The sequence below is a fragment of the Hemiscyllium ocellatum genome, chromosome 5 (assembly GCF_020745735.1).
Source record: "Hemiscyllium ocellatum isolate sHemOce1 chromosome 5, sHemOce1.pat.X.cur, whole genome shotgun sequence".
NCBI lineage: Eukaryota > Metazoa > Chordata > Chondrichthyes > Orectolobiformes > Hemiscylliidae > Hemiscyllium > Hemiscyllium ocellatum.
Window position 1 is genome coordinate 54,688,372 of NC_083405.1, and position 24,310 is coordinate 54,712,681.

At 38.4% G+C, this 24,310-nt stretch overlaps 1 protein-coding gene across 2 annotated transcripts in view; it reads left to right on the forward strand.

The window, feature by feature from the left end:
* LOC132816034 (cytoplasmic dynein 1 intermediate chain 1) overlaps window positions 1–24,310 on the forward strand; it is a 282,803-nt gene that overhangs the window by 66,194 nt on the left and 192,299 nt on the right. For both annotated transcript variants that reach the window (XM_060825446.1, XM_060825447.1), the window contains 4 exons: window positions 256–370; window positions 5,924–6,014; window positions 17,081–17,140; window positions 18,055–18,167. In XM_060825446.1, the coding sequence (XP_060681429.1) occupies window positions 256–370; window positions 5,924–6,014; window positions 17,081–17,140; window positions 18,055–18,167 (379 nt within the window). The remainder of the gene's footprint in view (window positions 1–255; window positions 371–5,923; window positions 6,015–17,080; window positions 17,141–18,054; window positions 18,168–24,310) is intronic.

A 24,310-nucleotide genomic window follows, 5' to 3' on the forward strand; every position in this document is an offset into this window, starting at 1 on the left:
AAGTCCTGGATATAACTCCTTCTAAATATTTTATTTAAGGTTTTTTTTACATCAATGAATGTTGCAGTTATGGGCATCGTGGAACTATTTGAACATCAGTCTTGAATAAATAGTGTCATAATATTTATTTAAAGCCTCATATTTACCATTTTTATATCATCCTTTAGTAGAATATGGAATTGATTCCACCTTGAAGAAAAGCAAAATATTTTCTATCCAGTGCTAAGTTAATAATGTTTCTTGTTGATCTTTCAGGCTGAAATGCAACAGAAGAAAGAGCCACCTCCTGAGGACTCTGACCTTGATCGCAAGCGAAGGGAGACCGAAGCATTGCTACAGAGCATTGGCATTGCCCCAGAGCCAGCATTAGGTAAGGTGTCTAGTCACTGTTGTATGGGAGGTGCTCATGTTAAATCTGGCATTTATGTTATGTCCAATCCAATGCTTTAGGATTATGCAAGTGATTTTGAAAATTAAGAGGAGTAATAAGTCTAAAGTAATGGTGCATCAGTGGGTGAAGGAAAAGAAATGCCGAATGAGGCTTATGTAAATGTTTTCCTTGAATATCTTACCTTCAGATCAGTGAAAATTTTGAGTTTATCATTTTTAGTCTGCTTTACAATCAATTGAAAACATGCAAATGATCATCTAGCCATTTTTATACAGCAGGTTATGTTGGCTCACTTGGCTTATATTACAACATAGAACAAAGATTAGTACAGCATGGGAACAGCCCCTTCGGCCCATGATGTTGTATCAAGCATGATGCCAAATTAAACTAGTTCCTTAAGCCTGCCCATGACCATATCTCTAAACCTTACATATTCACGTGCATGCATATCTTAAAAACTCCTTAAATGCCCCTGCCACATCTGCCTCTGCCACCACTATCCCTGGCAGTGCATTCCTGGCACCTACCACTGTTTAAAAAAACCTTGCCCCTCACATCTCCTTTGAACTCTTTTCTCTCTCTCTCTACCCCACACTTACCTTAAATGCATGGCCCCTAGTATTAAAAATTTCAACTATGGGGAAAAAGATTCTGATTGGTTTATTGATTTGATTCTGTTGGCTTGATTACTTCGGTGTATTTGACTAGAAACAACTTCCTTGACATGCACTTACTCCACACTTCCCCACATGCTCCATAGATTGGGTAAATTAAATATAAAACTTTGAAACTAGGAGAAAGGTGAAATAAGAATTAAAGTACATGCCTTTGGCATGCTGTTGGGCAAATGTACTTATAAGTACATGTATAGAAATATTCCTAGCAGTTGTGATTTCTCACTTTGTATTCATTGGATAGAGATTGGAATTTAGTGATGATAACGAGAGCTTTGCTGATTAGCTGGTTGGATGTAGAAATTAAGCGAGAAATATTAAAATTGGAAAACTGCAGAAAACTTAGCCCTGAACAGCAAAGCAATTTGATAAAAGAAAAAGAAGTCCAAGAATCTTTTTAAAATATAGGGAGCAACTTTTTTTAAAAGGGAAAAATGGGAGAGCTAAGCAATATTTTTTAATTTTAAGCCTTTTTTTTATGAAGTTAAAATTTATCAATCTAGATTAATGGAAAGAGAATAGACAACAAGGACTGGACTGAATTACCATGCTCTTGGAATAAAACTGACTCATTTGTAGCTCTACTCATTCAAAAATGTTTCAAACTGCAAAACTGTTGATAACAAATCAACTTGCAGTTTTTAATTCTGAAACAAACTATTACTGATTATGGAATCAAGAAAAACAAATAAAAACAAGGTATTGGAAATACTCAACACATTAGGCAGCATTTATGGAGGGAGGAAAGAAGTTGACTTTTCAGGTCCAGAAAAGACCATCAGAATACTTTAATGTTTTCTTGGCTAGTAATGAATATGAGCAGGAAACCTGTTCTCCAGCCTCTGCCATTGCCATCCTGAGCCAGAATCCAGCAAGAGATTAAGTGAACATGTTAAATAATGTTAACATGTTGTTGCTTTTGTTCCTGCACTTTTTTTTGTTTTTACAATACGGTTGCTGATCACACAAATTCAGTCTCATCTGCTCATGCTTATGGCACCATAGTGGTAAGGTACAATATGTTTTGTGCCTGTAGCTAAACCAGATTTTTGTCTTGTTAATCCGCTTTTGACTTTTACATTTAATTAATGACACTAACTAGCCTTTAGATAGGAATTGTGGAGAGAAATATATATAACAAATACTATTTCTCAGAATTTATAATGTGTTTAGATTAGATTAGATTCCCTACAGTATGGAAATCATGCTTTTACTTTGTATTTGGCCAGTACATGTCTCAACACATATTTGGAACAGAAATTCTATATTGAACTATTTGAGATTTGTAAGTTCTATGGGTCATAATTGAAACTCCAATACCAATCATAATTCATTCATTCGAGACTTTAACTAATAAGGCAATTGGTGACAGTCTAGTGCAGTCACTCAAGAAACTTTTTATTAAGTTATAAATAATATCTATTGAAGCAGGGCAGTGACTTAACAAGAGTACTACAACTGTTGATTTTCATTCATAGAGTGCAGATTAACACTGAATCTGTGATCTGTCTCCAACATCTCAAGGGCCTTCTGTTTTCAACTGGATAGCAGGATAACTTCACATTTAAACTTCTTGCGTGCTAGTCGCAAATTACATCATGATCAGTTACACTATTACAGTCTGATTGGCCGAGTTTAGGTAAGGCTTAATGCTAATTAGTTTAAGGGAAGCATGATCAATCTTTTCATTAGGGACGTTGATGTCACGTCCCATTATTTCCTGACGACTGGTTACTTACGTTTTCAATAATCATCAGCCCTTCATTTCTCACTTTGGTTTGTTTGTAGTCATTTTATGACCTGTAATCAGATAATAGGATGGTTTATACCTTCTATACCTGTTTTAGGGAAAAGGGAGGCAGTAGTTTAAAAAAAGAAGCATATACAGTCAGGACCCAATGATATTCTTGAGCTCATTTCTCAATTCTAGCTTAATTGATAAAGTTCCCAGTAAATATGACATGACTGACCATGTGGTTTTCCTTAGGATGCTTGTTTGCTGATGTTTGTTTTTGTTAGTGCTGTGTTTGCTTAGCAGAAGATTTTTGCCTTTTAAAAAAAAAAGGTGACAGATATAGTGTACAAACTCACAAGATATAGTGAGATAAACTTAACAATACATAAAATCTGGTATAGATGATCACAGTTCCATTCTAAACTAATATTTAATTATTATTCCATCATGACCATGCAATTATAAACTTCACAAAATTAACACCATTACAAAGGTTACATTTAGTTAAAATATTATGATTAGTCTTCTAGAATCATTTTGCTTCTAAAGCAAATTAAAACAACACCAGCATAGAAGCATAGCTGTGACAATGCATTCTTGATGAGGGCTAATGATTTGCGATTGTATCAACTCTACTTTCTTTGGCTTGCAAATTCTCAGTCATGAGATGGGAAGAAGCTAAATCGTGGTCTCCTTTGGCCTTGCACTAACGTTTTGAAGATGCAGGTGCATAATCTTCATGACCCCAAGGCACTTTTCTGTCAAGTGAAGCTAAGCAGAATCTTGTTAAAGTACCAATATCTGCATTAGTTACTGTTAAAGGACAATAATATTAAATAAAAAGTATACTAATTGATTCATTGACTTAGTTGAGTTTTAAGCACAATCGCAAAATGTTAGTTTCTCTGTTATACAAATTTGACAGATCTCTTAAAAGAGGATTTATAAAGTTAAACAAGAAGTGTTAACATTCTTGGAGAAAAATCAATATAGCACAATAATGCAGGCCTTTTTTAAAAAAAAACATTATTTATGAAGTTTGCTTTCAAATTGTTTAAAAAGTCACTATGATAAGGCACGTGTGTATGTAGTATTTTATCTATTTGCTCAAAATCAGATCATGTGTTTTCTTACTTGAGGTCAAACTTGTATCCACATTTTGCAGTTGGAGTCCAGAATGTCTTCAAGAGTATTGTTAAACCCATGTGACAGTCATCTATATTTTATTTCAACTTCAGTTTTGGTTGAAATCACCTGTAACCAAAATATACACTGATGTTAGCATTTAGTTAGAATGAATAATTAGATGTCTGAAGAAATTGTTTTATTGATTGATCTATCTTTCAACTTTACTGAATTCATTAATATTGTATTTTGATTTTCAGTTCATACCTATTTTCCCATATTAAGTATTGTGATGTATGTTTTATGTTAAGTTCAGCTTTGTTCTGTTGTTTCTTCAAAATACATTTGATTTAAAACCATCGTTTTTCATACGTATGATTCTTTTTTGTTTTTGATTTTTTTGCAAATATCCAAAGATGAATTTTAAACATATGGTTGTGCTTTTCTTACAGGGTTTCAGCTGAAACTTAGAAAATCTGTTCACAAAAATTTGACATTTATTCAGAAGCTGTTTTTTTAAAAGAAAAATGAAGTACAGCAATATTTTAAATTATAGAGTTATGCAGCACAAAATGTGGCCACTTAGCACTTTGTACCTGAACTTTTTTTTAAACAGAGCTATCATTAGCTTTCTTCTATTCAGTTCATCTTACTCCCTTTAAATGCAAGCAAAATACTTCAATGTTAGAAATCTGAAATAAGAACAGAGTGCTGGAGAAACTCAGCAGGTCTGATAGCATCAGTAGAAAGAGACACATTTTGAGCCCAATATGGCTCTTGTTTGGAACCTTTAGATTTAGTTTAATTGATAATAAATGTTTTTATTTCAAAAATTGAAAATCTACGTCAAAACTGCTTTTTCACAATTTCAATAAGATAAATTGGAATAAAATTGATGTGGAGGTGCTGGTGTTGGTCGAGGGTGGACAAAGTTTAAAAAATCACGACTCCAGATACAGTCCAACAGATTTATTTGGAAGCACTAACTTTCAGAGCGCTGCTCCTTCAGGTTGCTTTGGAAGATGATCATAAGACTCAGAATTTGTAGCAAAAGATTACAGCATCATGCAAGTGAAATGATATATTGAACAAACCTAGATTGTTGTTAAGTCTAAGTTAGTTCAATATATCATTTCAGTTGCGTGACACTGTAATCTTTTGCTATAAATTCTGTGCCTTATGATCCTCTTTCAAAGCTACCTGATGAAGGAGCAGCACTCTGAAAGCTAGTATTCCCAAATAAACCATTGGACTGGAACCTGATGGTGAGATTTTTAATTTTAGAATAAAATTGAGCATTTTTTGAAATTGTAATGTCAAACTTTGTTTCCATATCTTTTAACTGTATGCAAACAATATATATACTTGTCCAATTTTAATCTATTATTTTGCGTTAATTGTAGCTTCTCTAAAGGAAATTGTTGACCATGAGAATTTGGAAACCTTTATATTGTCAAATTTAAATGAATGTCAACATCAGAAATGTTAATTGTTTAAATAATTTAAAGCAGTCATTTTTCAATGATTCTGAGAAGCCAGATGTTTCTGAATATTACCTTGTATTTAAAGTTTATTTTTCTTTTGGAAAATTTCTAATCCATGTGTGTTATTGACAATTTGGTGTAACTTCAGTTGTTGGCCTACTTATTGACATTGACCTCTGAAAGTATTGTGATAAGTAACATATCACTTTTTAGAATATTTGTTTCAGATTATTTGACATTCTAATTTTATTGTGACAGCTGAAACCCTGCTGCATTTTAATGATTGTAATATGTACATTCCAAACATATTTTGAGTGATTATTTTTACAAAAAAATTAAATGTCAATTTTATTTCCTTTTTTTTCCTTTTGGCTTTTACCATTTCAATTCCATTTTCTGCCATGTACCCTACTTATTTAAACCTTTTTTGTTACGTTTTTTGACTGATGTTGCTCACCATCAGTGCAACCACTGCAATTAGTAACATGGGATGCCTGTTATTTTCATTATTTAGTCCCAACCCCTATGTCTCCCTCCTCGAAATCAGTGAGTACACCCAGTGAAGCTGGTAGCCAGGACTCAGTGGATGGTGGACATGGTGGAAGGTAATCGCTTTTTTTTTGTAACGTCATGACTTAGCAAGTACAATTTAAAACTTCTTTAGTGTTATTTTGACAAGATGCCATTAACACTATTGCTTGCATCGTTGATGTGTGACTCAGTTGGGCAAATAATTCATTTAACACCAAAGGAGAACAAAATTGAAGCAATAATTCTAACATTTGGGAGTTGGTTAGCTCATCTGGCTGGATAGCTGGTTTGCAATGCAAAGTCACACTAATCGTGAGTTCAATTCCCAAACTGCCTGAGGTCACCATGCAAGACCTTCCTTCTCAATCCCTGAGGTGTGATGACCCTTGAGTTAATCCGCTGTCAGTCATGTCTCTCTCTAATAGAGAGCAACCTCTGCCCTTGCAGGATTATGGTAACTTCAGTATTTACATTTTGGCAGTAGTTTTTAAAAATCTGATAATGGGATGTGGGTATTGTTCGCTAGGCCAGCATTTATTGCTCATCCCTAATTGCCCAAAGAGCAGTTGAGAGTCAGTTACATTACTGTGGGTCTGGAGTCATGTTTTGGTCAGACCAGGTAAGGACAGCTGATCTCCTTCTCTAAAGGATATTTGTGAAGTAAATGGTTTTTTTACAATAATCAACATCGGGTACATGGTTGCCGTTAGACCAGCTTCTCAATGAATGTAAATTTCACCATTTGTCATGGTGGGAATTGAACCCATGTCCTCAGGACACTTGCCTGAGGTTCTGGATTATAAGTTCAGTGACAAACCATTGCCTTCCCGTTGTAATAATTGAACATCATTTTAATTGTTTTTTAAAGCATCAATGCTTGAAGAGAAGAATGTAATTGGGTTTGGAAGTTATGGAGCTGCTTCATTTACACATTGCAAGTACTTGGGGTGAATACAGAATGTTAATGGTTCGACATTCTAGAATGATATTGTAATGCTCATTTAATGAAAGCACTGCAGTTCTTGGAAATATAAAGCAATAATGTACAATGCTAAGTCCATTATCCTTGTATATAAGTAACTCTTTTGTGGAAAATGCACAAAAAAATGAGCTTTAATAAAGTGTTTTTACCATAATAAAATGACTGCAGATGCTGGAAACGAGTCTAGAGTAGAGTGATGCTAGAAAAGCACAGCAGTTCAGGCAGCATCCGAGGAGCAGTAAAATCGATGTTTCGGGCAAAAGCCCTTCATCGGGAATACAGGCAGAGAGCCTGAAGGGTGGAGCGATAAATGAGAGGAGGGTTGGGGTGGGGAGAAAGTAGCCTAGAGTACAATAGGTGAATGGGAGAGGGGATGAAGGTGATAGTTTTGGGGGGGGGGGGGGGGGGGGGGGGGGGGGTGCAGTGGGTAGATGGAAAAGAAGATAGGCAGGTAGGACAAGTCATGGGGACAGTGCTGAGCTGGAAGTTTGGAACTGGGGTGAGGTGAGGGAAGGGGAAATGAGGAAACTGTTGAAGTCCACATTGCTGCCCTGGGGTTGAAGTGTTCTGAGGTGGAAGATGAGGTGTTCTTCCTCCAGGTGTCTGGTGGTGAAGGAGGCCCAGGACCTCCATGTCCTCGGCAGAGTGGGAGGGTGAGTTGAAATGTTGGACTACAGAGCGGTGTGGTTGATTATGGTGTGGGTTCCCTAAAGTGCTCTGCTCGGAGGCGTCCAGTCTCCCCAATGTAGAGGAGACTGCATCGGGAGCAACGGATACAATAAATGATATTGGTGGATGTGGAAGGCTCCTTTAGGGCCTTGGATGGAGGTGAGGGAGGAGGTGTGGGCACAGGTTTTCCAATTCCTGCGGTGTCAGGGGAAGGTGCCAGGATGGGAGGATGGGTTGTCCGGGGGCGTGGACCTGACAAGGTGGTCAGAGCGAACGGTCTTTGCGGAAGGCGGAAAGGGGTGGGGAGGGAAATATATCCATGGTGGTGGGGTCTTTTTGAAGGTGGCAGAAGGGTTGGCTGATGATTTGGTTTATGCGAATTATGCCAGATCTTATGCAGGGGAATTATTTTCATAGTGGTTAGCTATGTATTAAATGGCCCAAAGTTGCCATCATGAACAGGTTGTCTTTGTAAGGTTTGCTTCTCTGGAACAACTTGTTAGTGATAATGCTTTATATTGCAAGTATTCATGGACTATCTGAAGAGACTATCCTTATCTCCGAGCCACAAGTGGTTTGACCGAAAACTTCATGCAGATAGTGAAACATTCCAAAAAGGCAACTTGGTAACAAGGATCATTCATCCAAAATACTGACCCAATTTTTGTTGTTACAACAACTGCAACTCACTAGAAAACTGAGTTTTTCTACCATTGCCCGTGGCATTTGATTTGTTGAAACCATCCATGGCAAAAGACATTTTGACAGGAACCAACAGATATAAGTTTTCCCATGAGTATAAGGCCAGACAGTACATTTTCCAATGATGTCAAAAAAGTGTTAGCGAGGAATTACGCCAGTGGGAAGAAATGAGTACCATCCATCATTGTAGCACATATTGCACAAGAGACGATGTAATATGGAGAAGACATGTAGGTGAAGGCTTGGCAGACAGATCAAATGTGCCGGCAGATTGAAGATACACAAATAACTGCCAGGATATTTCTTGGGTATGCGTGTGGCAGAAGAGTAACTGGAATGTCTGGGGCAAACTGTATCTTAGTGGCGATTACCAGGACATTGTGTGAACCTCTGAACATTCAATCTGCACACCAACCACTGCACACCAACCTTTGTACACCTAAAACCCCAGGAGTTAAAGCCAACAATAAAAATAAATAGACTCCTGAGTTATGCTGACACCCACATAAGAATAGTGTCCTCTGGAATTATTTATCCACTCGCTATTCTATATATCGTAAAATCATACAATCCCTACAATATGGAAGCAGGCTGTTTGGTCCATCAAGTCCAACCAGACCACGCTCCTATCCTATTCCTGTGATCCTGTATTCTCCATGGTTAATCTGCCCAGCCTGCACATCCCTGGACACTATAGGCAATTAAGCCTGTCCAATCCATCTAACCTGCACATCTTTACACTGTGGGAGGAAACCAGAGCACCCAGTGGAAATCCATGCAGACAATGAGAGAATGTGCAAACTCCACACAGACAGTCACCTGAGGCTGGAATTGAAGACGGGTCCCTGGCACCGTGAGGCAGCGGTGCTAGCTATGTGCTGCCCCCAAGATATGTTGTAAATATTGTAAACGTTTTGATTGGAGGAACCTCTGATGTAATGGGGTGGGATGATATGTATCTGAAGAAGGGTCACTGGACCCAAAACATTAACTCTGATTTCTCTTCACAGATACAGGCAGATCTGCTGAGTTTTTCCAGAAATTTCTGTTTTTGTTTTTGTTGGGATGTTATGTACTTAGTAAGTATGGAAGATTGAGAGCCCGATTATGTGTTGTAATGATCGTCAGCCATTTTGAACGGGAAACCGCTAAGTCTGCTGTCTGCCACCGTAATAAAGCACTTCGGCCTCTTTGGTCTTCCTTGAAACCTAACAAGCACCTTTGTCAAGTCTGCAAACAGGAATAAGCTCCCAGATGCTTTCCTTTTCAGTTCCTTGGACTTGCTGACATCTCTGACCTCTGTCTGCCATAATGTTCCACTTAAGTTCTGATGTGAAGATGCCAGTGTTGAACTGGGGTGGGCAAAGTTAGAAATTTCACGACACCAGGTTATAATTCCAAATGAACCTGTTGAACTATAGCCTGGTGTTTTGTGATTTTTAATTATGTCCACTGAAGTTCAACACATTAGCTTCTGATTAAAGCACTTCTGAACTCCATATGGGGCCGGCAATCTCAAACCATGAAGTCTGTTTCTATTTTGATCTCTTTTGCTATGTGGTTATTTGAAACTAGTTTCCATGTCTTTTGCTGTTCATTATTCTGGCATTTGCACTCACTCTGAGCAAATATTTTATTTCTTTTGTCTTTTTTTAAACTACACCCATTACCTTTTGTCTTTGTTTCATGACATCTTTGGCATTCAATCTCTCCTACCTGTGATCGTGTTTCAAGCTTTACCTTTAGTTCTTTCTTCCTCTTTCCGCCTCTACTTTCCTCTTTGGGATATGGTCCATCTCCTTTCTACTTTCCCTTAAGTTTAAAGGGTTAGATTCAACTTAATATGTTAACTCTTGTAATGTTTTCAAATATACAGGTCGCAATCACTCTCTTTGCCCTGATTATTGGCACAAGTTTATTAAACTCAATTAACATAGAGTTGATACTTAACAAAAATACCATAACTCTAATCGTTACTGTTGGATGTCCCTGGTTGAATGTCCTTTTTTATTTCCACTGATGCCTGCGATTCTCTCTCTTGCAAGTTGTTGGTACCTTGTCGTATTAGACAATAGCTTTTTCAGACTGAGATGATTAGATTTGGACTACATTATTGTTTACCCTTTACTTTGTGTCTCAGCAAACTAACATGGTTTAATTGCACTTACATCTATTGTAACTTTGTGGGCTCACTGTTTACTATCTTTTTCTTTGCCATTGTCTTTAGTGCAGAAAAAACATGTTTCCCTAACATTTAATCACACAAGATATGACGTACATTACACAATGGCCTTTGAACAAAATTAACATTCATACTTTGCTGCCTGGCTTTACCACCACAATTTTTGAAAATTATTATTTACTTGTGGGACATGGATGTCACTGGCTGGTCAGCATTTATTGCTTGTTCCTATTGCCTTGGGAAGATTTATGCTAAATGAGTGTTGCAAAGTTTAAAAATGCAATGAGTATGGAGTGAATTCCATAGTTTCACCTGCCACAAGTGCTGCCAGACCTGCTGAGTGGTCCCAGCACCACTGGCTTTCATTTCAGAGTTCTACCATCTTCAGTGTTGTTTCTTAATTTTAAATATCCTCATCGGTCAGTACATTTGATTTTTGTTATCCATATTGTTTTTATATAAACCCAGGTTATTAATACATATCAAAACAAACAATGGCCCTAATACTGATGCCTGGTAAAGATGGTGACATCAAGTTGCTTAATGTCAACTGTAAGGAAGATATTAGAATTGATCACTGAGGAGGTTGCAGCTGAGCTTTCTGAAAAAAAAACCTCAGGTAATTGGAAAGAAGCAGCGTATATTTGAAGAAGGGAAAATCTTGTTTTACCAATATATTGCATTTTATGTTTGAAGGAATAATGTGCACTGTAGGTAAAGGACAGCCTGTTGAAATACTGTAGTTGGATTTCAACTACAGTATTTCAGTATTGTTGGGTTGAAGGGCCTGTTTCCACACTGTAGAGAATCTAATCTAATCTAATCTTCAAAAGGTTATTTATGAGGTGCCACAGGAAAAGTAATTGTACAAAGTAGCCCATGGTGTATCAAGTAGTGTATTAGCATGAATGGAAGGAAAATGTGTGTGTGTATGCATAAATGGGTCTTTTTCTTCTGGCAGGATGAGATGAGTGAAGTCTGTGCTGTGTCTCAAGCAGAGCAAAAGCATGGTAGCTGTTTGCAGATGATACTTTCCTATCTGTTTTGTATGTCGTGAAGTCTATATAGAAGGTTGCAGATGGATGGGTTGAGTGGGCAGAAAACTGGCAGATGTAGTATGATGTGAGGAACTTGAAATTGTTCACCTCAGAAGGGAAAGTTTTTAAAATAAAACAGTATTACTTAAATAGTGAATGAGTACTGAATTCCACGGTGCTGAAGGATTTGAATGTTCTCGTGCATGGGCCCCAAAATGTCAGTGTTTACTTAAAGCAAGTAACTAAGGTCACAAATGGAATATGATCCTTTATTATATATGTATGTATAGGGCAGCGTGGTGGCTCAGTGGTTAGCTTATTTTTTTGGAGATAAAGAGATGGTGTCACTTGGCTACCTGGTGGTACAATTAAATATACCACAACCAGGTGACACACGGTTTCCAGCACACAGCTGAAAATGTGTTGCTGGTTAAAGCACAGCAGGTCAGGCAGCATCCAAGGAACAGGAAATTCGACGTTTCGGGCCAGAGCTCTGGCCCGAAACGTTGAATTTCCTGTTCCTTGGATGCTGCCTGACCTGCTGTGCTTTAACCAGCAACACATTTTCAGCTCTGATCTCCAGCATCTGCAGACCTCACTTTTTACTTCCAGCACACAGCCATGTTGACTTGATGTTAGAAGTTAATGCAAAATGGTGATGTACACAACAGTGGCTTAGCATCCTCTTGTCATGTAATCTTGAATTGAATTGAAATGAGTGAGCATGAAGAAATTAAACTAAGTATCATAAGGTAACATCTTGTAGGTACATGTGTGTCCCTATGCATCAAGGAACCTGGCAAAACCTTGCAAGTCACAAGTGCTCCTGAGCTTCGAAGTGAAAATGGTGCGTAATTTGGTCTGAAAGCAGTCATCATGATATGAGGCTGGTGCTTTTGCAATGCTGACTTGTGTGAATGAAGGAGGATTGTGTCCATGGGGGCATGTCATGGACTTTGTGATAAAGTCTGCTTTGGAAGAAGCAAGCAGTGTGCTGTTGCTTGGTAATAGCTCTGACTTTCACTCGGGGATTTTTGCTACAGTTTTTCTGGAAATAAGAGAGTTGGAAGCTGCATAGAAGCAAGACAAGATCAGCTAATAATGAGATGCACAAACATGGAAATGAGGTGGTTGCCGCTCATTTGCAACAACCAAACCCATCATTTAAACCTGAAGATTTTTTTGTTATTGAAGTACACTTTTTTTGATTTTTCCACTTTTACTGTATTTCTCACATTTGTTGTGATGGCATATGCAGATCAAGGGAGTGAAAAAATTCTATCCCAGATGTTTTCCCTTTACTTGCACTACAGACAATCATTCACAAATATGCAGATATAAAAAGGGGCTTGGGTGTCCTTGTCAACAAGTCACTAAAAACTAAACTGCAGGAAGCTATTAGGAACACTAATGGAATCTTAGCCTTTACCATAAGAAGGTTTGAGTACAGGAGTAATGACGTCTTGTTTCAGATTTATAGGAGTACCTGAAACACTGTGCAGTTTTGGTCTCCTTGTCTCAGGAAAGAGATTATTGACATGGAGGGTGTGCAATTAAGGTTTACTAGACTTATTCCTCAGATGAGGGGATGTCCTACGATGAGAGGTTGACCAAACTAGGCCTGTATTCTGTAGGGTTTTGAAAAATTAAACGTGATCACATTTGAAATGCACAAAATACTTAAACGAGCGGACAGAGTAGGTGCAGATAAGATGCTCCCCCTGGTTGGGGAGTCTAGAATCAGGGGACATAATTTAAAAATGACAGGATACTGTTTAGGACTGAGATGAGATTTTTTTTTAAATGGACAGTGGGAAATCTTCTGAATTCAGTACCACAGAGGGCTCTGGCAGCTCAGTTTTGAGTATATTTAAAGTAAGATTTATAGGTTACTGATTACTAGTGTTTTAAAGAATTATGGGGATAGTGTGATATTGAAGTGTTTGATCAGCTATGGTCATATTAAATGGTGGAGCAGAGTTGATGGGATGAATGGCATACTCCTGTTCCTGTGTTCCAATAAATCATTCTCCCACAGAGACTACACAACTATTCCCATTATTTAATATATATTTTTAAAGAGATTAAACCCACTAGATCAATCCTGTAGATTTGTCCTACAAAAGTGCACTTGATGTTTTCTTTAATGTTGTCTTGCGATACACCACTTTTCATGGTTAAGCGTACACTGAATTATTTTCCTTTTTTTTAACTTGTGCAAAATTCTGAGCCCCCAAGATACAAATAAGAGTCAAATTGAGGATTTGTTTTTAAAGCCAATATCCACTGCGTAAAATTAAGTCTTAGTGTGTTAATACAAAATAAAAATTAAAATCTGATTGAAGATTTGTAGCTCGGGTATCCGTTGTTGTGGTTCTGCTCACCGAGCTGGAAGTTTTTGCTGCAAACGTTTCGTTCCCTGGCTAGGGAACATCATCAGTGCTGTTGGAGCCTTGTGTGAAGCGCTGCTTTGATGTTTCTTCCGGTATTTATAGTGGTTTGTTCTTGCCGCTTCCGGGTGTCAGTTTCAGCTGCAGTGATTTGTATGTGGGGTCCAGGTCGATGTGTCTGTTGATGGATGTTCTTGTCGTTTCCGGGTGTCAGTTTCAGCTGTAGTGGTTTGTATATGGTGTCCAGGTCAATGTGTCTGTTGATGGAGTTTGGGGATGAATGCCATGCTTCTAGGAATTCTCTGGCTGTTCTCTGTCTGGCTTGTCCTATGATAGTGGTGTTTTCCCAGTCAAATTCATGTTGCTGGTTGTCTGAGTGTATGGCTACTAGAGATAGCTGGTCGTGTCGTTTTGTGGCTAGCTGATGTTCATGGATGCGGATTGTTAGCTGTCTTCCTGTTTGTCCTATATAGTGTTTTGTGCAGTCCTTGCATGGTATTTTGTAAACTACGTTAGTTTGGCTCATGCTGGGTATTGGGTCCTTTGTTCTAGTGAGTTGTTGTCTGAGCGTGGATGTTGGCTTGTGTGCTGTTATGAGTCCTAAGGGTCGCAGTAGTCTGGCTGTCAGTTCTGAGATGCTCCTGACGTATGGTAGAGTGGCTAGTCCTTTTGGTTGTGGCATGTCCTCGTTCCTTGGTCTCAGACATGGAAAGAACTATACTGGCCAAGGGACTCAAATACAACCACAGGGATGCCAACACAGCAGACTTCCTAGCAGCACTAGAAAGCACACTCAGGAACAATGGACTGACAGAAGAGACACAACAAACAGTGAGACAAACGGTAGTACCCATGATGATAAGAAAACGACAAACACATAACCTCAACACCAAGGAGAGGGAAGCACTGAAAAATGACAAAAACATAATCATACTACCGGCAGATAAAGGCAGAATGACGGTCATCCTAGATAAATCAGACTACATCAGTAAAGCACAACAACTACTCGCAGACACCAACACCTACCAAATGAAGGATTCCGACCCCACACCACAACTCACCAATAGAATAAACAACACACTAAGGAATCTACAAAAAAACGGACAGATAACCAAAGCGGACCAGCAAAGAATGAAACCTGAAAGCAACAACACCCCCAGATTCTATGGACTACCCAAAGTACACAAACCAGACATCTCACTCAGACCCATAGTATCACTACCAGGGACACCAGCATACAAACTGGCCAAAGAACTACAACAAAAACTGAAACACCTAGTCAGCGGATCCAAACACTCCATACAATCAACACAGGAATTCTTGGACGTCATCAGGAATACACACATAGACAAAGAAGAAACCATGGTATCATTCGACGTGACGGCACTGTTCACTTCAATTGACAAAACCCTAGCCAGAGAAACAATAGCCAACCTACTGGACATACATAACAGAACACAGGAGGCCGAACCTATCAACAAGGACGGCATACTTAAACTACTGGACCTGTGCCTCACCACACACTTTACATTCAACAATCAGATATACGAACAAATCAACGGAACACCCATGGGATCACCAATCTCGGGACTCATAGCAGAGGCAGTTATGCAAAGGTTAGAACATACAGCCATACCGCAAATCCAACCCAAACTCTGGATCAGATATGTTGATGACACCTTTTGTAATCATCAAAAACACAGATATAGAAAAAATACACCGAATCATCAACGCCACACTCACAGGAATCCGATTCACACGAGAAGAGGAAAAGGATAGCCAACTCCCATTCCTAGACGTGTTAGTAGAGAGAACACCCAACGGAGAATTCACCACAAGGGTACACAGGAAACCAACACACACAGACCAAGTCTTAAACTATGAAAGTAACCACCCCAACACACACAAACGAAGCTGCATCAGGACACTATTCAAAAGGGCCACAACACACTGCAGTACACCAGAACTGCGAAAAGAGGAAGAGGAACATCTATACAAGGTATTCGCCAAAAACGGATACCCACGCAACTTTATCACCAGATGCCTAAGAGATAGACCACGGAACGAGGACATGCCACAACCAAAAGGACTAGCCACTCTACCATACGTCAGGAGCGTCTCAGAACTGACAGCCAGACTACTGCGACCCTTAGGACTCATAACAGCACACAAGCCAACATCCACGCTCAGACAACAACTCACTAGAACAAAGGACCCAATACCCAGCATGAGCCAAACTAACGTAGTTTCCAAAATACCATGCAAGGACTGCACAAAACACTATATAGGACAAACAGGAAGACAGCTAACAATCCGCATCCATGAACATCAGCTAGCCACAAAACGACACGACCAGCTATCTCTAGTAGCCATACACTCAGACAACCAGCAACATGAATTTGACTGGAAAAACACCACTATCATAGGACAAGCCAGACAGAGAACAGCCAGAGAATTCCTAGAAGCATGGCATTCATCCCCAAACTCCATCAATAGACACATTGACCTGGACACCATATACAAACCACTACAGCTGAAACTGACACCCGGAAACGACAAGAACATCCATCAACAGACACATCGACCTGGACCCCACATACAAATCACTGCAGCTGAAACTGACACCCGGAAGCGGCAAGAACAAACCACTATAAATACCGGAAGAAACATCAAAGCAGCGCTTCACACGAGGCTCCAACAGCACTGATGATGTTCCCTAGCCAGGGAACGAAACGTTTGCAGCAAAAACTTCCAGCTCGGCGAGCAGAACCACGACAACAAAATAAAAATACTGTGGATGCTAGGAATGTGAAATTAAAAGCCAGAAATGCTCAGGCAGCATTTGTGAAAGAGAAATGTTCCGATGAAAAATCCTAGACTGCAGATGTTAACAATGTTTCTCTCTCCACAGGTGCTGCCAGATCTCCCTGAACTTGCTGGCTAATTTCCATATTAATACCACCTTTTATTGTCAGCGTTATTTTTACCTAGTAGTGTTCCATCCAATATTAAAACACAAACTATTGCCATTTGTTATGGAGTATTTAGGAGAATGGTAAAAAAAATTCATACATTGGATAATAGATACACACATTGCAATAGTTGGTCTTACAGGTGTTAATAATTGTTATGCCATCTTATTAGTCTGTATTCTGATGAGATATTGTATGTCTTTTAGAGCATTGCAATGGGATACTGATCCTTCTGTGCTCCAGCTGCAGTCTGACTCTGACCTTGGGTATGTATCTGTGATAATTGTTCTCCATGCTTTATTGTACACAATAATTAAACAGTAACCTGATCATCTTTCTTAAAAAGAAAATCAAATACAATTTGATAAAAATAATCTATTACCATGCAACTAACCTGGATGCACCTAACTTAACGAAAATAATATTTTAAACGTTAGCGGGTTTTGAGAAGATTTGTAGCTCAGGTTGAAGTTCTGGATGAAGGTTTGCTCGCTGAGCTGGAAGGTTCGTTTTCAGCTCGTCTGTCATCATATTAGGCAACCTCTTCAGTGAGCTTCTGGTTGAAGCACTGGTGGTATAGCCCGCTTAATATTTGAGTTTGGGTTTGTGATGCCATTTACTGTGGTGACATAGTTTTCTGTTATTTTTCTCGGGGAGTGGTAAATGGGATCCAACCAGAACTCTATCAACAAACACATTGACTTGGATCCCACTTATGGCCTTCTGAGAAAAGAACAGAAAATGACATCACCATAGGAAATGATGTCACCACAGGAAATGTCACCAACCCAAGGAAACCCAAACACAAATAGAAAGCAGGCTGTACCACCAGTGCTTCATCCAGAGATTCACTCAAGATGTTACCTATTATGGTGACGAAATGTCTGAAAATGAAACTTCAGCGAGCAAGCCTACATCCAATATTTTAAATGGCAAACGTACAACATCTATTTGCATTCATAGATATAATATGAATATACCTTTCAGGGAATGAAATGGAATTGAGTTAACAATAGCAAATGTATATAACCTGCAATAATCTAGACTTCAAACAGATGTGTTTAATTTTCCTTCCCCCTCATTTGTTTTTGAAAATATGATGTGCCTTTTGATTTTAAAATAAGTCATTTGGAATAACGTATTTGAAAATATAAAAGATCTTTCTCATTATTTGATGCAGCCGTCGCATGCCGAAACTTGTGATTTCAAAAATTACCCAAGTTGATTTTTTACCTCGAGAAGTGGTGTCGTACTCCAAAGAGACCCAAACGCCCATTGCTCACCAGCCAGAAGGTAGTTTGCTTTTCAAACATCTTCAGGATGTATTATATATTTGGAAATCTGCATTTCAGTTGTATTTTATTTAGAACTTGTTTGTCTCCTATTTGCTCACTCAAATTCTTATTTAAAACTAAGCCTGATATTTGTGGCCAATTCAAGAGTTTTCTCACTAGATGTCTCTCCTAAAGGCCTCTGAATTAATGGCTATTATCCAACTCATTACCTTTTGCAATTTTTGTGATGTCGCACTTCTCCAAAAGTGGTTACAGTGTCTCCTTAAAATGCTGTTCACCCTGGAATGGTGGCTTCCAGATTTCTGGGAAGCATAGAACTACTTTGTTGATAGCCTTAGTTCCCTATTTTCTCAATTTAAATGCATGTGCTGACCATAATATTACCAAAGAAAGCTAACAGGGGCACACTACTACCAAGGAATGTTTGGACTTTGATGGGATCTAGTCTGAAATTGAATAGGTAAGTTAGCCAGAAATGACTTTCGGGTGTTGGGGCAAGGGTGAAAAGCTGGTGAACATTGTGAATGAGTGAAAAACCAAGTGAGTATTGGGAAAAATGTAAATTCATGCATGAGGTCTTGTGTGTTCCAGTTAACAAGTGAAAAGCAGAAAATTGGGTTTTAAGATTCAGACAAAGGTAAGAAAGAAACAGCTTTGCTAAAGTTGCCTGAAAGTTCAAGGAAGCTATTCTACCTACTTCACACTGCCCATTTTGTAATGGGCAGCATTTTACTTAGGAGTATTTCCAATATAAATGTTTGCCTACATTCTGACACTGCAATTGTTGACAAAATGTCATTGTGTGTTAGCAGCATATGACAGCAGAAATCCATGCTTAGGCAAGGTCTTTATTATGTAATATGAACAATGGTCTTGTTATTGAAGTGTGAGTTTTGAGTTTGAGGAAAATTGGGCAGAAGTTGACAATTTGTTTTGATGCGTACTTTTCTAATCTTCTAGCAATGAAGTGTTCACTGATTTAGGCGTATTGTGCATCGTTTGTATTTCCAGTAGTAAATTCATAATAAAATGGTGTCCAACTTCCAATTAAGACAAAATGATGGCATCTACCACACACCATTCTGTTCCATTCATATGGCAGTAGTAAGCCCTTGCACTCTAACCAACACAGTCTGATATGCTTCAGGAAGAGCTGTGTCAATGACTTAATGCAGCCTGCTTAAACCTCAGAATGAAATATATTAAAAATTGCTAAATCAGTTACAAAGTTAACTCTTCGTATGTGAAATGAGAAGCTCCATCTGTTGAAGGTCAACATGAACTACCAGTGTTGAGTTTATAATATACTGATGTGCCACTCCATTATAATGACCTGTGTTAATTTCAGATTTTTCACATCACAACAATTTAAAATGTTTATATCCAGTCGCATGCTGTAATATATGCTATGATTTCCATCAGTTTTTCTTTTGGAACAAAACTTGATAGAAAAAAAGACAAATTTTGATGCATATCTGCCCTCTTTTTTTAACTTGCAAAGCAAAAATGCACCCTCTTGTGGTGATAGTTGAAAGATACAGTGAAAGAAGACTACCTAATTTGCAATACTAGATATTGTTGCAAATATTAGTATTTCTCTACAACTAATTGGCAAATACCTTTTGGAAAAGTATTGACATTCTCTGGAGTCACTCTGTTAAATTAGTTTTCTTTGGCCACAGCACAAGTGAATAAGGTGCAGAGGCTCTGAGGTGACTTCAGGAGTATGTAGGACATCTGGCAAATAAAAATAGATCAACATTTAAATTTGATCAACCGCATTGAGCAAAAAACAACAGGCACTTCCATTTGATTTGCACGAGCCATCACCCCCCCCGCGCCCCGCATGTCCCTTAAATAAACCTAATACTTTCTCCCAGTTATCTTTTGTGCTGCTTTGAATGAAATTGACTTGGTCATTTTGAGTAGAAAAATGAATATCATGCAGCCTTAAGTTTCTCTTTGCAATTTATATTCTCACAAGGTAAACATTTTCATGTTTAGGGTAAACATTTTCATGTTTGAGTCAGTAGATCTTAAATAGGGATGTAAACAAAGAAAGTTAGCAGTCCATTGCAGTTCATGTGATAATCTAAAATTTTATAGTGATAACCTCTGTAACCAACTTTCTGTTTATATTTTCTGTTATTCTATAAAAGAAGAAAGGTGGTGAGAAAAAGTAATTTACAAAGAAAGAAAGATTCTTAGCTGTGCATCTTAATTTGGATAATGTGCGGACTTGAATGACAGTTGTATCCCCATATTTGAAGGATAGTAGGCTCATAATGTACTTTGGGTTTTGTTATGGACCAGACCAAACTCCGTCAATATATCAAGGAGATTGTCTAGTCTATAACTTTTATGTAAAGGCAAGTGTCAGCTGCTGAGTTCCAGATATAATTCAATTAGTTACGCTACTCTGCTTTAAGCAAAGCACTTCTTATTCTTACACCCAGTTAAAATGCAAACAGAAGAAAGAATTGTTATAACTTTAATTATATTGGAAAACTGAACCGAATAATAAATTGGTTAATTACCTAACAGCATCTTGGACTCAAAATCTCTTTTCAAAGAAAAACAGGACAAAATACACCCCTCAAGGCCATAATATCGTCACAGATGTTCTAAAACTTAAATGTTTGGTCATCGTTTAAATTGTCACCAATCTACCATTTCTGTTTCATGCTGACTGTGTTAAAGTTGATTAATAATGACATCTAGACCAGTTGAGATAGATGTGCACTTCATCAGAGTACATATTTAGAGTAATCAGTGGACTATTTTATCAAAACAAACTGAGTTTGATAGATATTTTGGAAATGCATTTCATCGTTTCTGAATAATCTGACTGTTGTATAGTTTTTTTCTGAAAACTGGAATTTATTCATATTGCAAGTGTGATTTTACATTTATTTACCAACTATGCAGGAACTGATCAAGCTTGTGATGTTCTGAATAGGTGATGAGACCTTGCCTGCTTTTGTCTAACAGTCAAACACACTACTTCCTTGCTATTGCAATCAAATGATTTTTAAGCTTTTTTGATTAACTAAATGATGTAATAGTGTAGTATAAAGTCAGAGTTCTTGGATCACATTACTTTGCTTTCAGGTCAGTTAGAAAGCAAGTTTTTCATCGTTCTACTGGCAGTGGTGTAGTTGAAATGGAAACTTGGCTGTGCTTCAGTTTGCAATAAATGGTCAGCGAACAGGAAATATTGAAAGGTCTCACATATCTCAACAAGTGACTATGCCGTAAATTCTACTTGCTATAACTGACATTTGTGTACATGCTCCTAATGATCCCCTTCCCATCTTCATCTCTCTCTCTCTCTCTCTCTCTCTGTAGCAAAATAGCTGTACATTCCTTTCTCACTTGTGATTATGCCATTTTAAAATTATTGCCAACAAGCTAAAATCAGTTAAATCCAGCAAATACATAGAACAATCATATATCCCATGTTTAACTGTCCATAAATAGATTTCCATATAAAATGCTTAAAATGTACTTGAGCAAGTTACGCAAGCGATGACACCAAACCATTACGATAACTTGGGTGCAGTGTGGTAGTAGTAGATGTTGTTGAAGCATTTTCATATTTAGAAGAGGATAATTTTGTTATTTGCTTTTGTGGATTCAATACTTGTCTGTTGACATTTTAAGAAATGAAACATACTAATTTGTTTTACCACTTGTATTATGTTTGTTAGGTAACATGTCTCACCACCTGCAAATCAAATAGCTCATAGCTTATTGTGTGATGAAGGTAAACCTCCAAACCATGCTTCCTAATAACTTTACATTTGATCGGCTAAAGTCTACTGTACATTTCAAAGCTCCAGATTTGAGTTGCATTTTTAGCAATTATAAACACACTCAACTGGTTCCGAACCCCTCACTGCTTCCCAAACATGGCCAGCAACTTTCCTGTTTTCTCAGCTATCCTGGATTATTTCTGAGTTTTAACTGCAGCACTTAGCTACCTTCTAATTCCTAAAACTTCTCTTGAGTTCACGCAACACTGAACCGTTTGACTGCTACCAACTCCCCTACACCGAATCTGTATGGTTCAGTTGCTTTCCCAGCATTGCAGCCATCTGCAACATGTATAACATTGGGTCTGTTCATTTCTCCCTCTTGCATTCTCATGCATTGCCTGTAACCTTTGAACAACTCCTCTATCTTCCCTGTGTTGAGAATAGCCTTTTCCCAGTTGCTAGTCCGATTTGAATCATGTCAATGTTTTAAAACAATCAAATGTAGCATCCTTGGAACAGAGTGTGCCCTGAAGATTGTTTTCTCGAATCCTCATAAGATTAAGAACTGTAGATGAGGCAGAGACCTGGAATTGCATGTAATAGGGCCAATTACAAGATTGTTTTGGAATTCCACTTTTAGATTTCATTCACCTCTGCATGATCAAGGTAAAGAAAGATTGGCCAAAATTGACCAGTATTTTAAATTACTTCAATTGATCAAATCATTGGCAACATTACTAGAACAAGTTAGCTTTCTGTCTTACTTTGGCAAATGCCTCATTTCCCATTTTGTTTAATTAATTTATTTCTGTATGTTTACAAATGAAATTTGTTGCTAAATTGATACGTCTGTCCATAAAAACAAAAGTACTCAGATAATTGTGGGAATAGGACAAAATTACTGAGATTTGAGCAGAAGATAGTACACATTTAGTTTCCGATGACATCATCATGAAGTTAATCTTTGAAGCTAATTTGGACAAAGTCTTCAAAGGGGAAAAATGTTTCTTCGCCTTATTTAGTACAGATGTAAGAGTATCTTGTACAAAATTATTGTAAAATGAATTCAACATAGAACATAGAACAGTACAGCACAGAACAGGCCCTCCAGCCCACGATGTTGTGCTGACCACTGATCCTCATGTATGCACCCTCAAATTTCTGTGACCATATGCATGTCCAGGAGTCTCTTAAATGTTCCCAATGACCTTGCTTCCACAACTGCTGCTGGCAACGCATTCCATGCTTTCTCAACTCTCTGTGTAAAGAACCTGCCTCTGACATCCCCTCTATACTTCCCTCCAACCAGCTGAAAACTATGACCCCTCGTGTTAGTCATTTCTGCCCTGGGAAATAGTCTCTGGCTATCGACTCTAACTATGCCTCTCATTATCCTGTATACCTCAATTAGGTCCCCTCTTCTCCTCCTTTTCTCCAATGAAAAAAGTCCGAGCTCAGTCAACCTCTCCTCATAAGCCCTCCAGCCCAGGCAGCATCCTGGTAAACCTCCTCTAAACCCTCTCCAAAACATCCACGTCTTTCTTATAACAGGGCGACCAGAACTGGACGTAGTATTCCAGGTGCGGTCTAACCAAAGTTTTATAGAGCTGCAACAAGATCTCACGACTCTTAAACTCAATACCCCTGTTAATGAAAGCCAAAACACCATATGCTTTCTTAACAACCCTGTCCACTTGGGTGGCCATTTTAAGGGATCTATGTACTTGCACACCAAGATCCCTCTGTTCCTCCACACTGCCAAGTATCCTATCCTTAATCCTGTACTCAGCTTTCAAATTCGACCTTCCAAAATGCATCACCTTGCATTTATCCAGGTTGAACTCCATCTGCCACCTCTCAGCCCATCTCTGCATCCTGTCAATGTCCCGCTGCAGCCTACAACAGTCTTCTATACTGTCAACAACACCTCCAACCTTTGTGTCGTCTGCAAACTTGCTGACCCATCCCTCAATCCCCTCATCCAAGTCATTAATAAAAATTACAAATAATAGAGGCCCAAGGACAGAGCACTGTGGGACACCATTCACCACAGACTTCCAGACAGAATATTTTCCTTCTACTACCACTCGCTGTCTTCTGTTGGCCAGCCAATTCTGTATCCAGACAGCTATGTTCCCCTGAATCCCGTTCCTCCTGACCTTCTGAATGAGCCTACCATGGGGAACCTTATCAAATGCCTTGCTGAAGTCCATATCCTCCACATCCACAGCTCGACCCTCATCAACTTTCTTACTCACATCCTCAAAGGACTCTAAGGTTTGTGAGGCATGACCTGCCCCTCACAAAGCCGTGTTCAAGTATTTTTACTCAGAATAACAAGGGTGTAGAATGCCCTGCCTGCAACAGTAATAGACTTACCAAC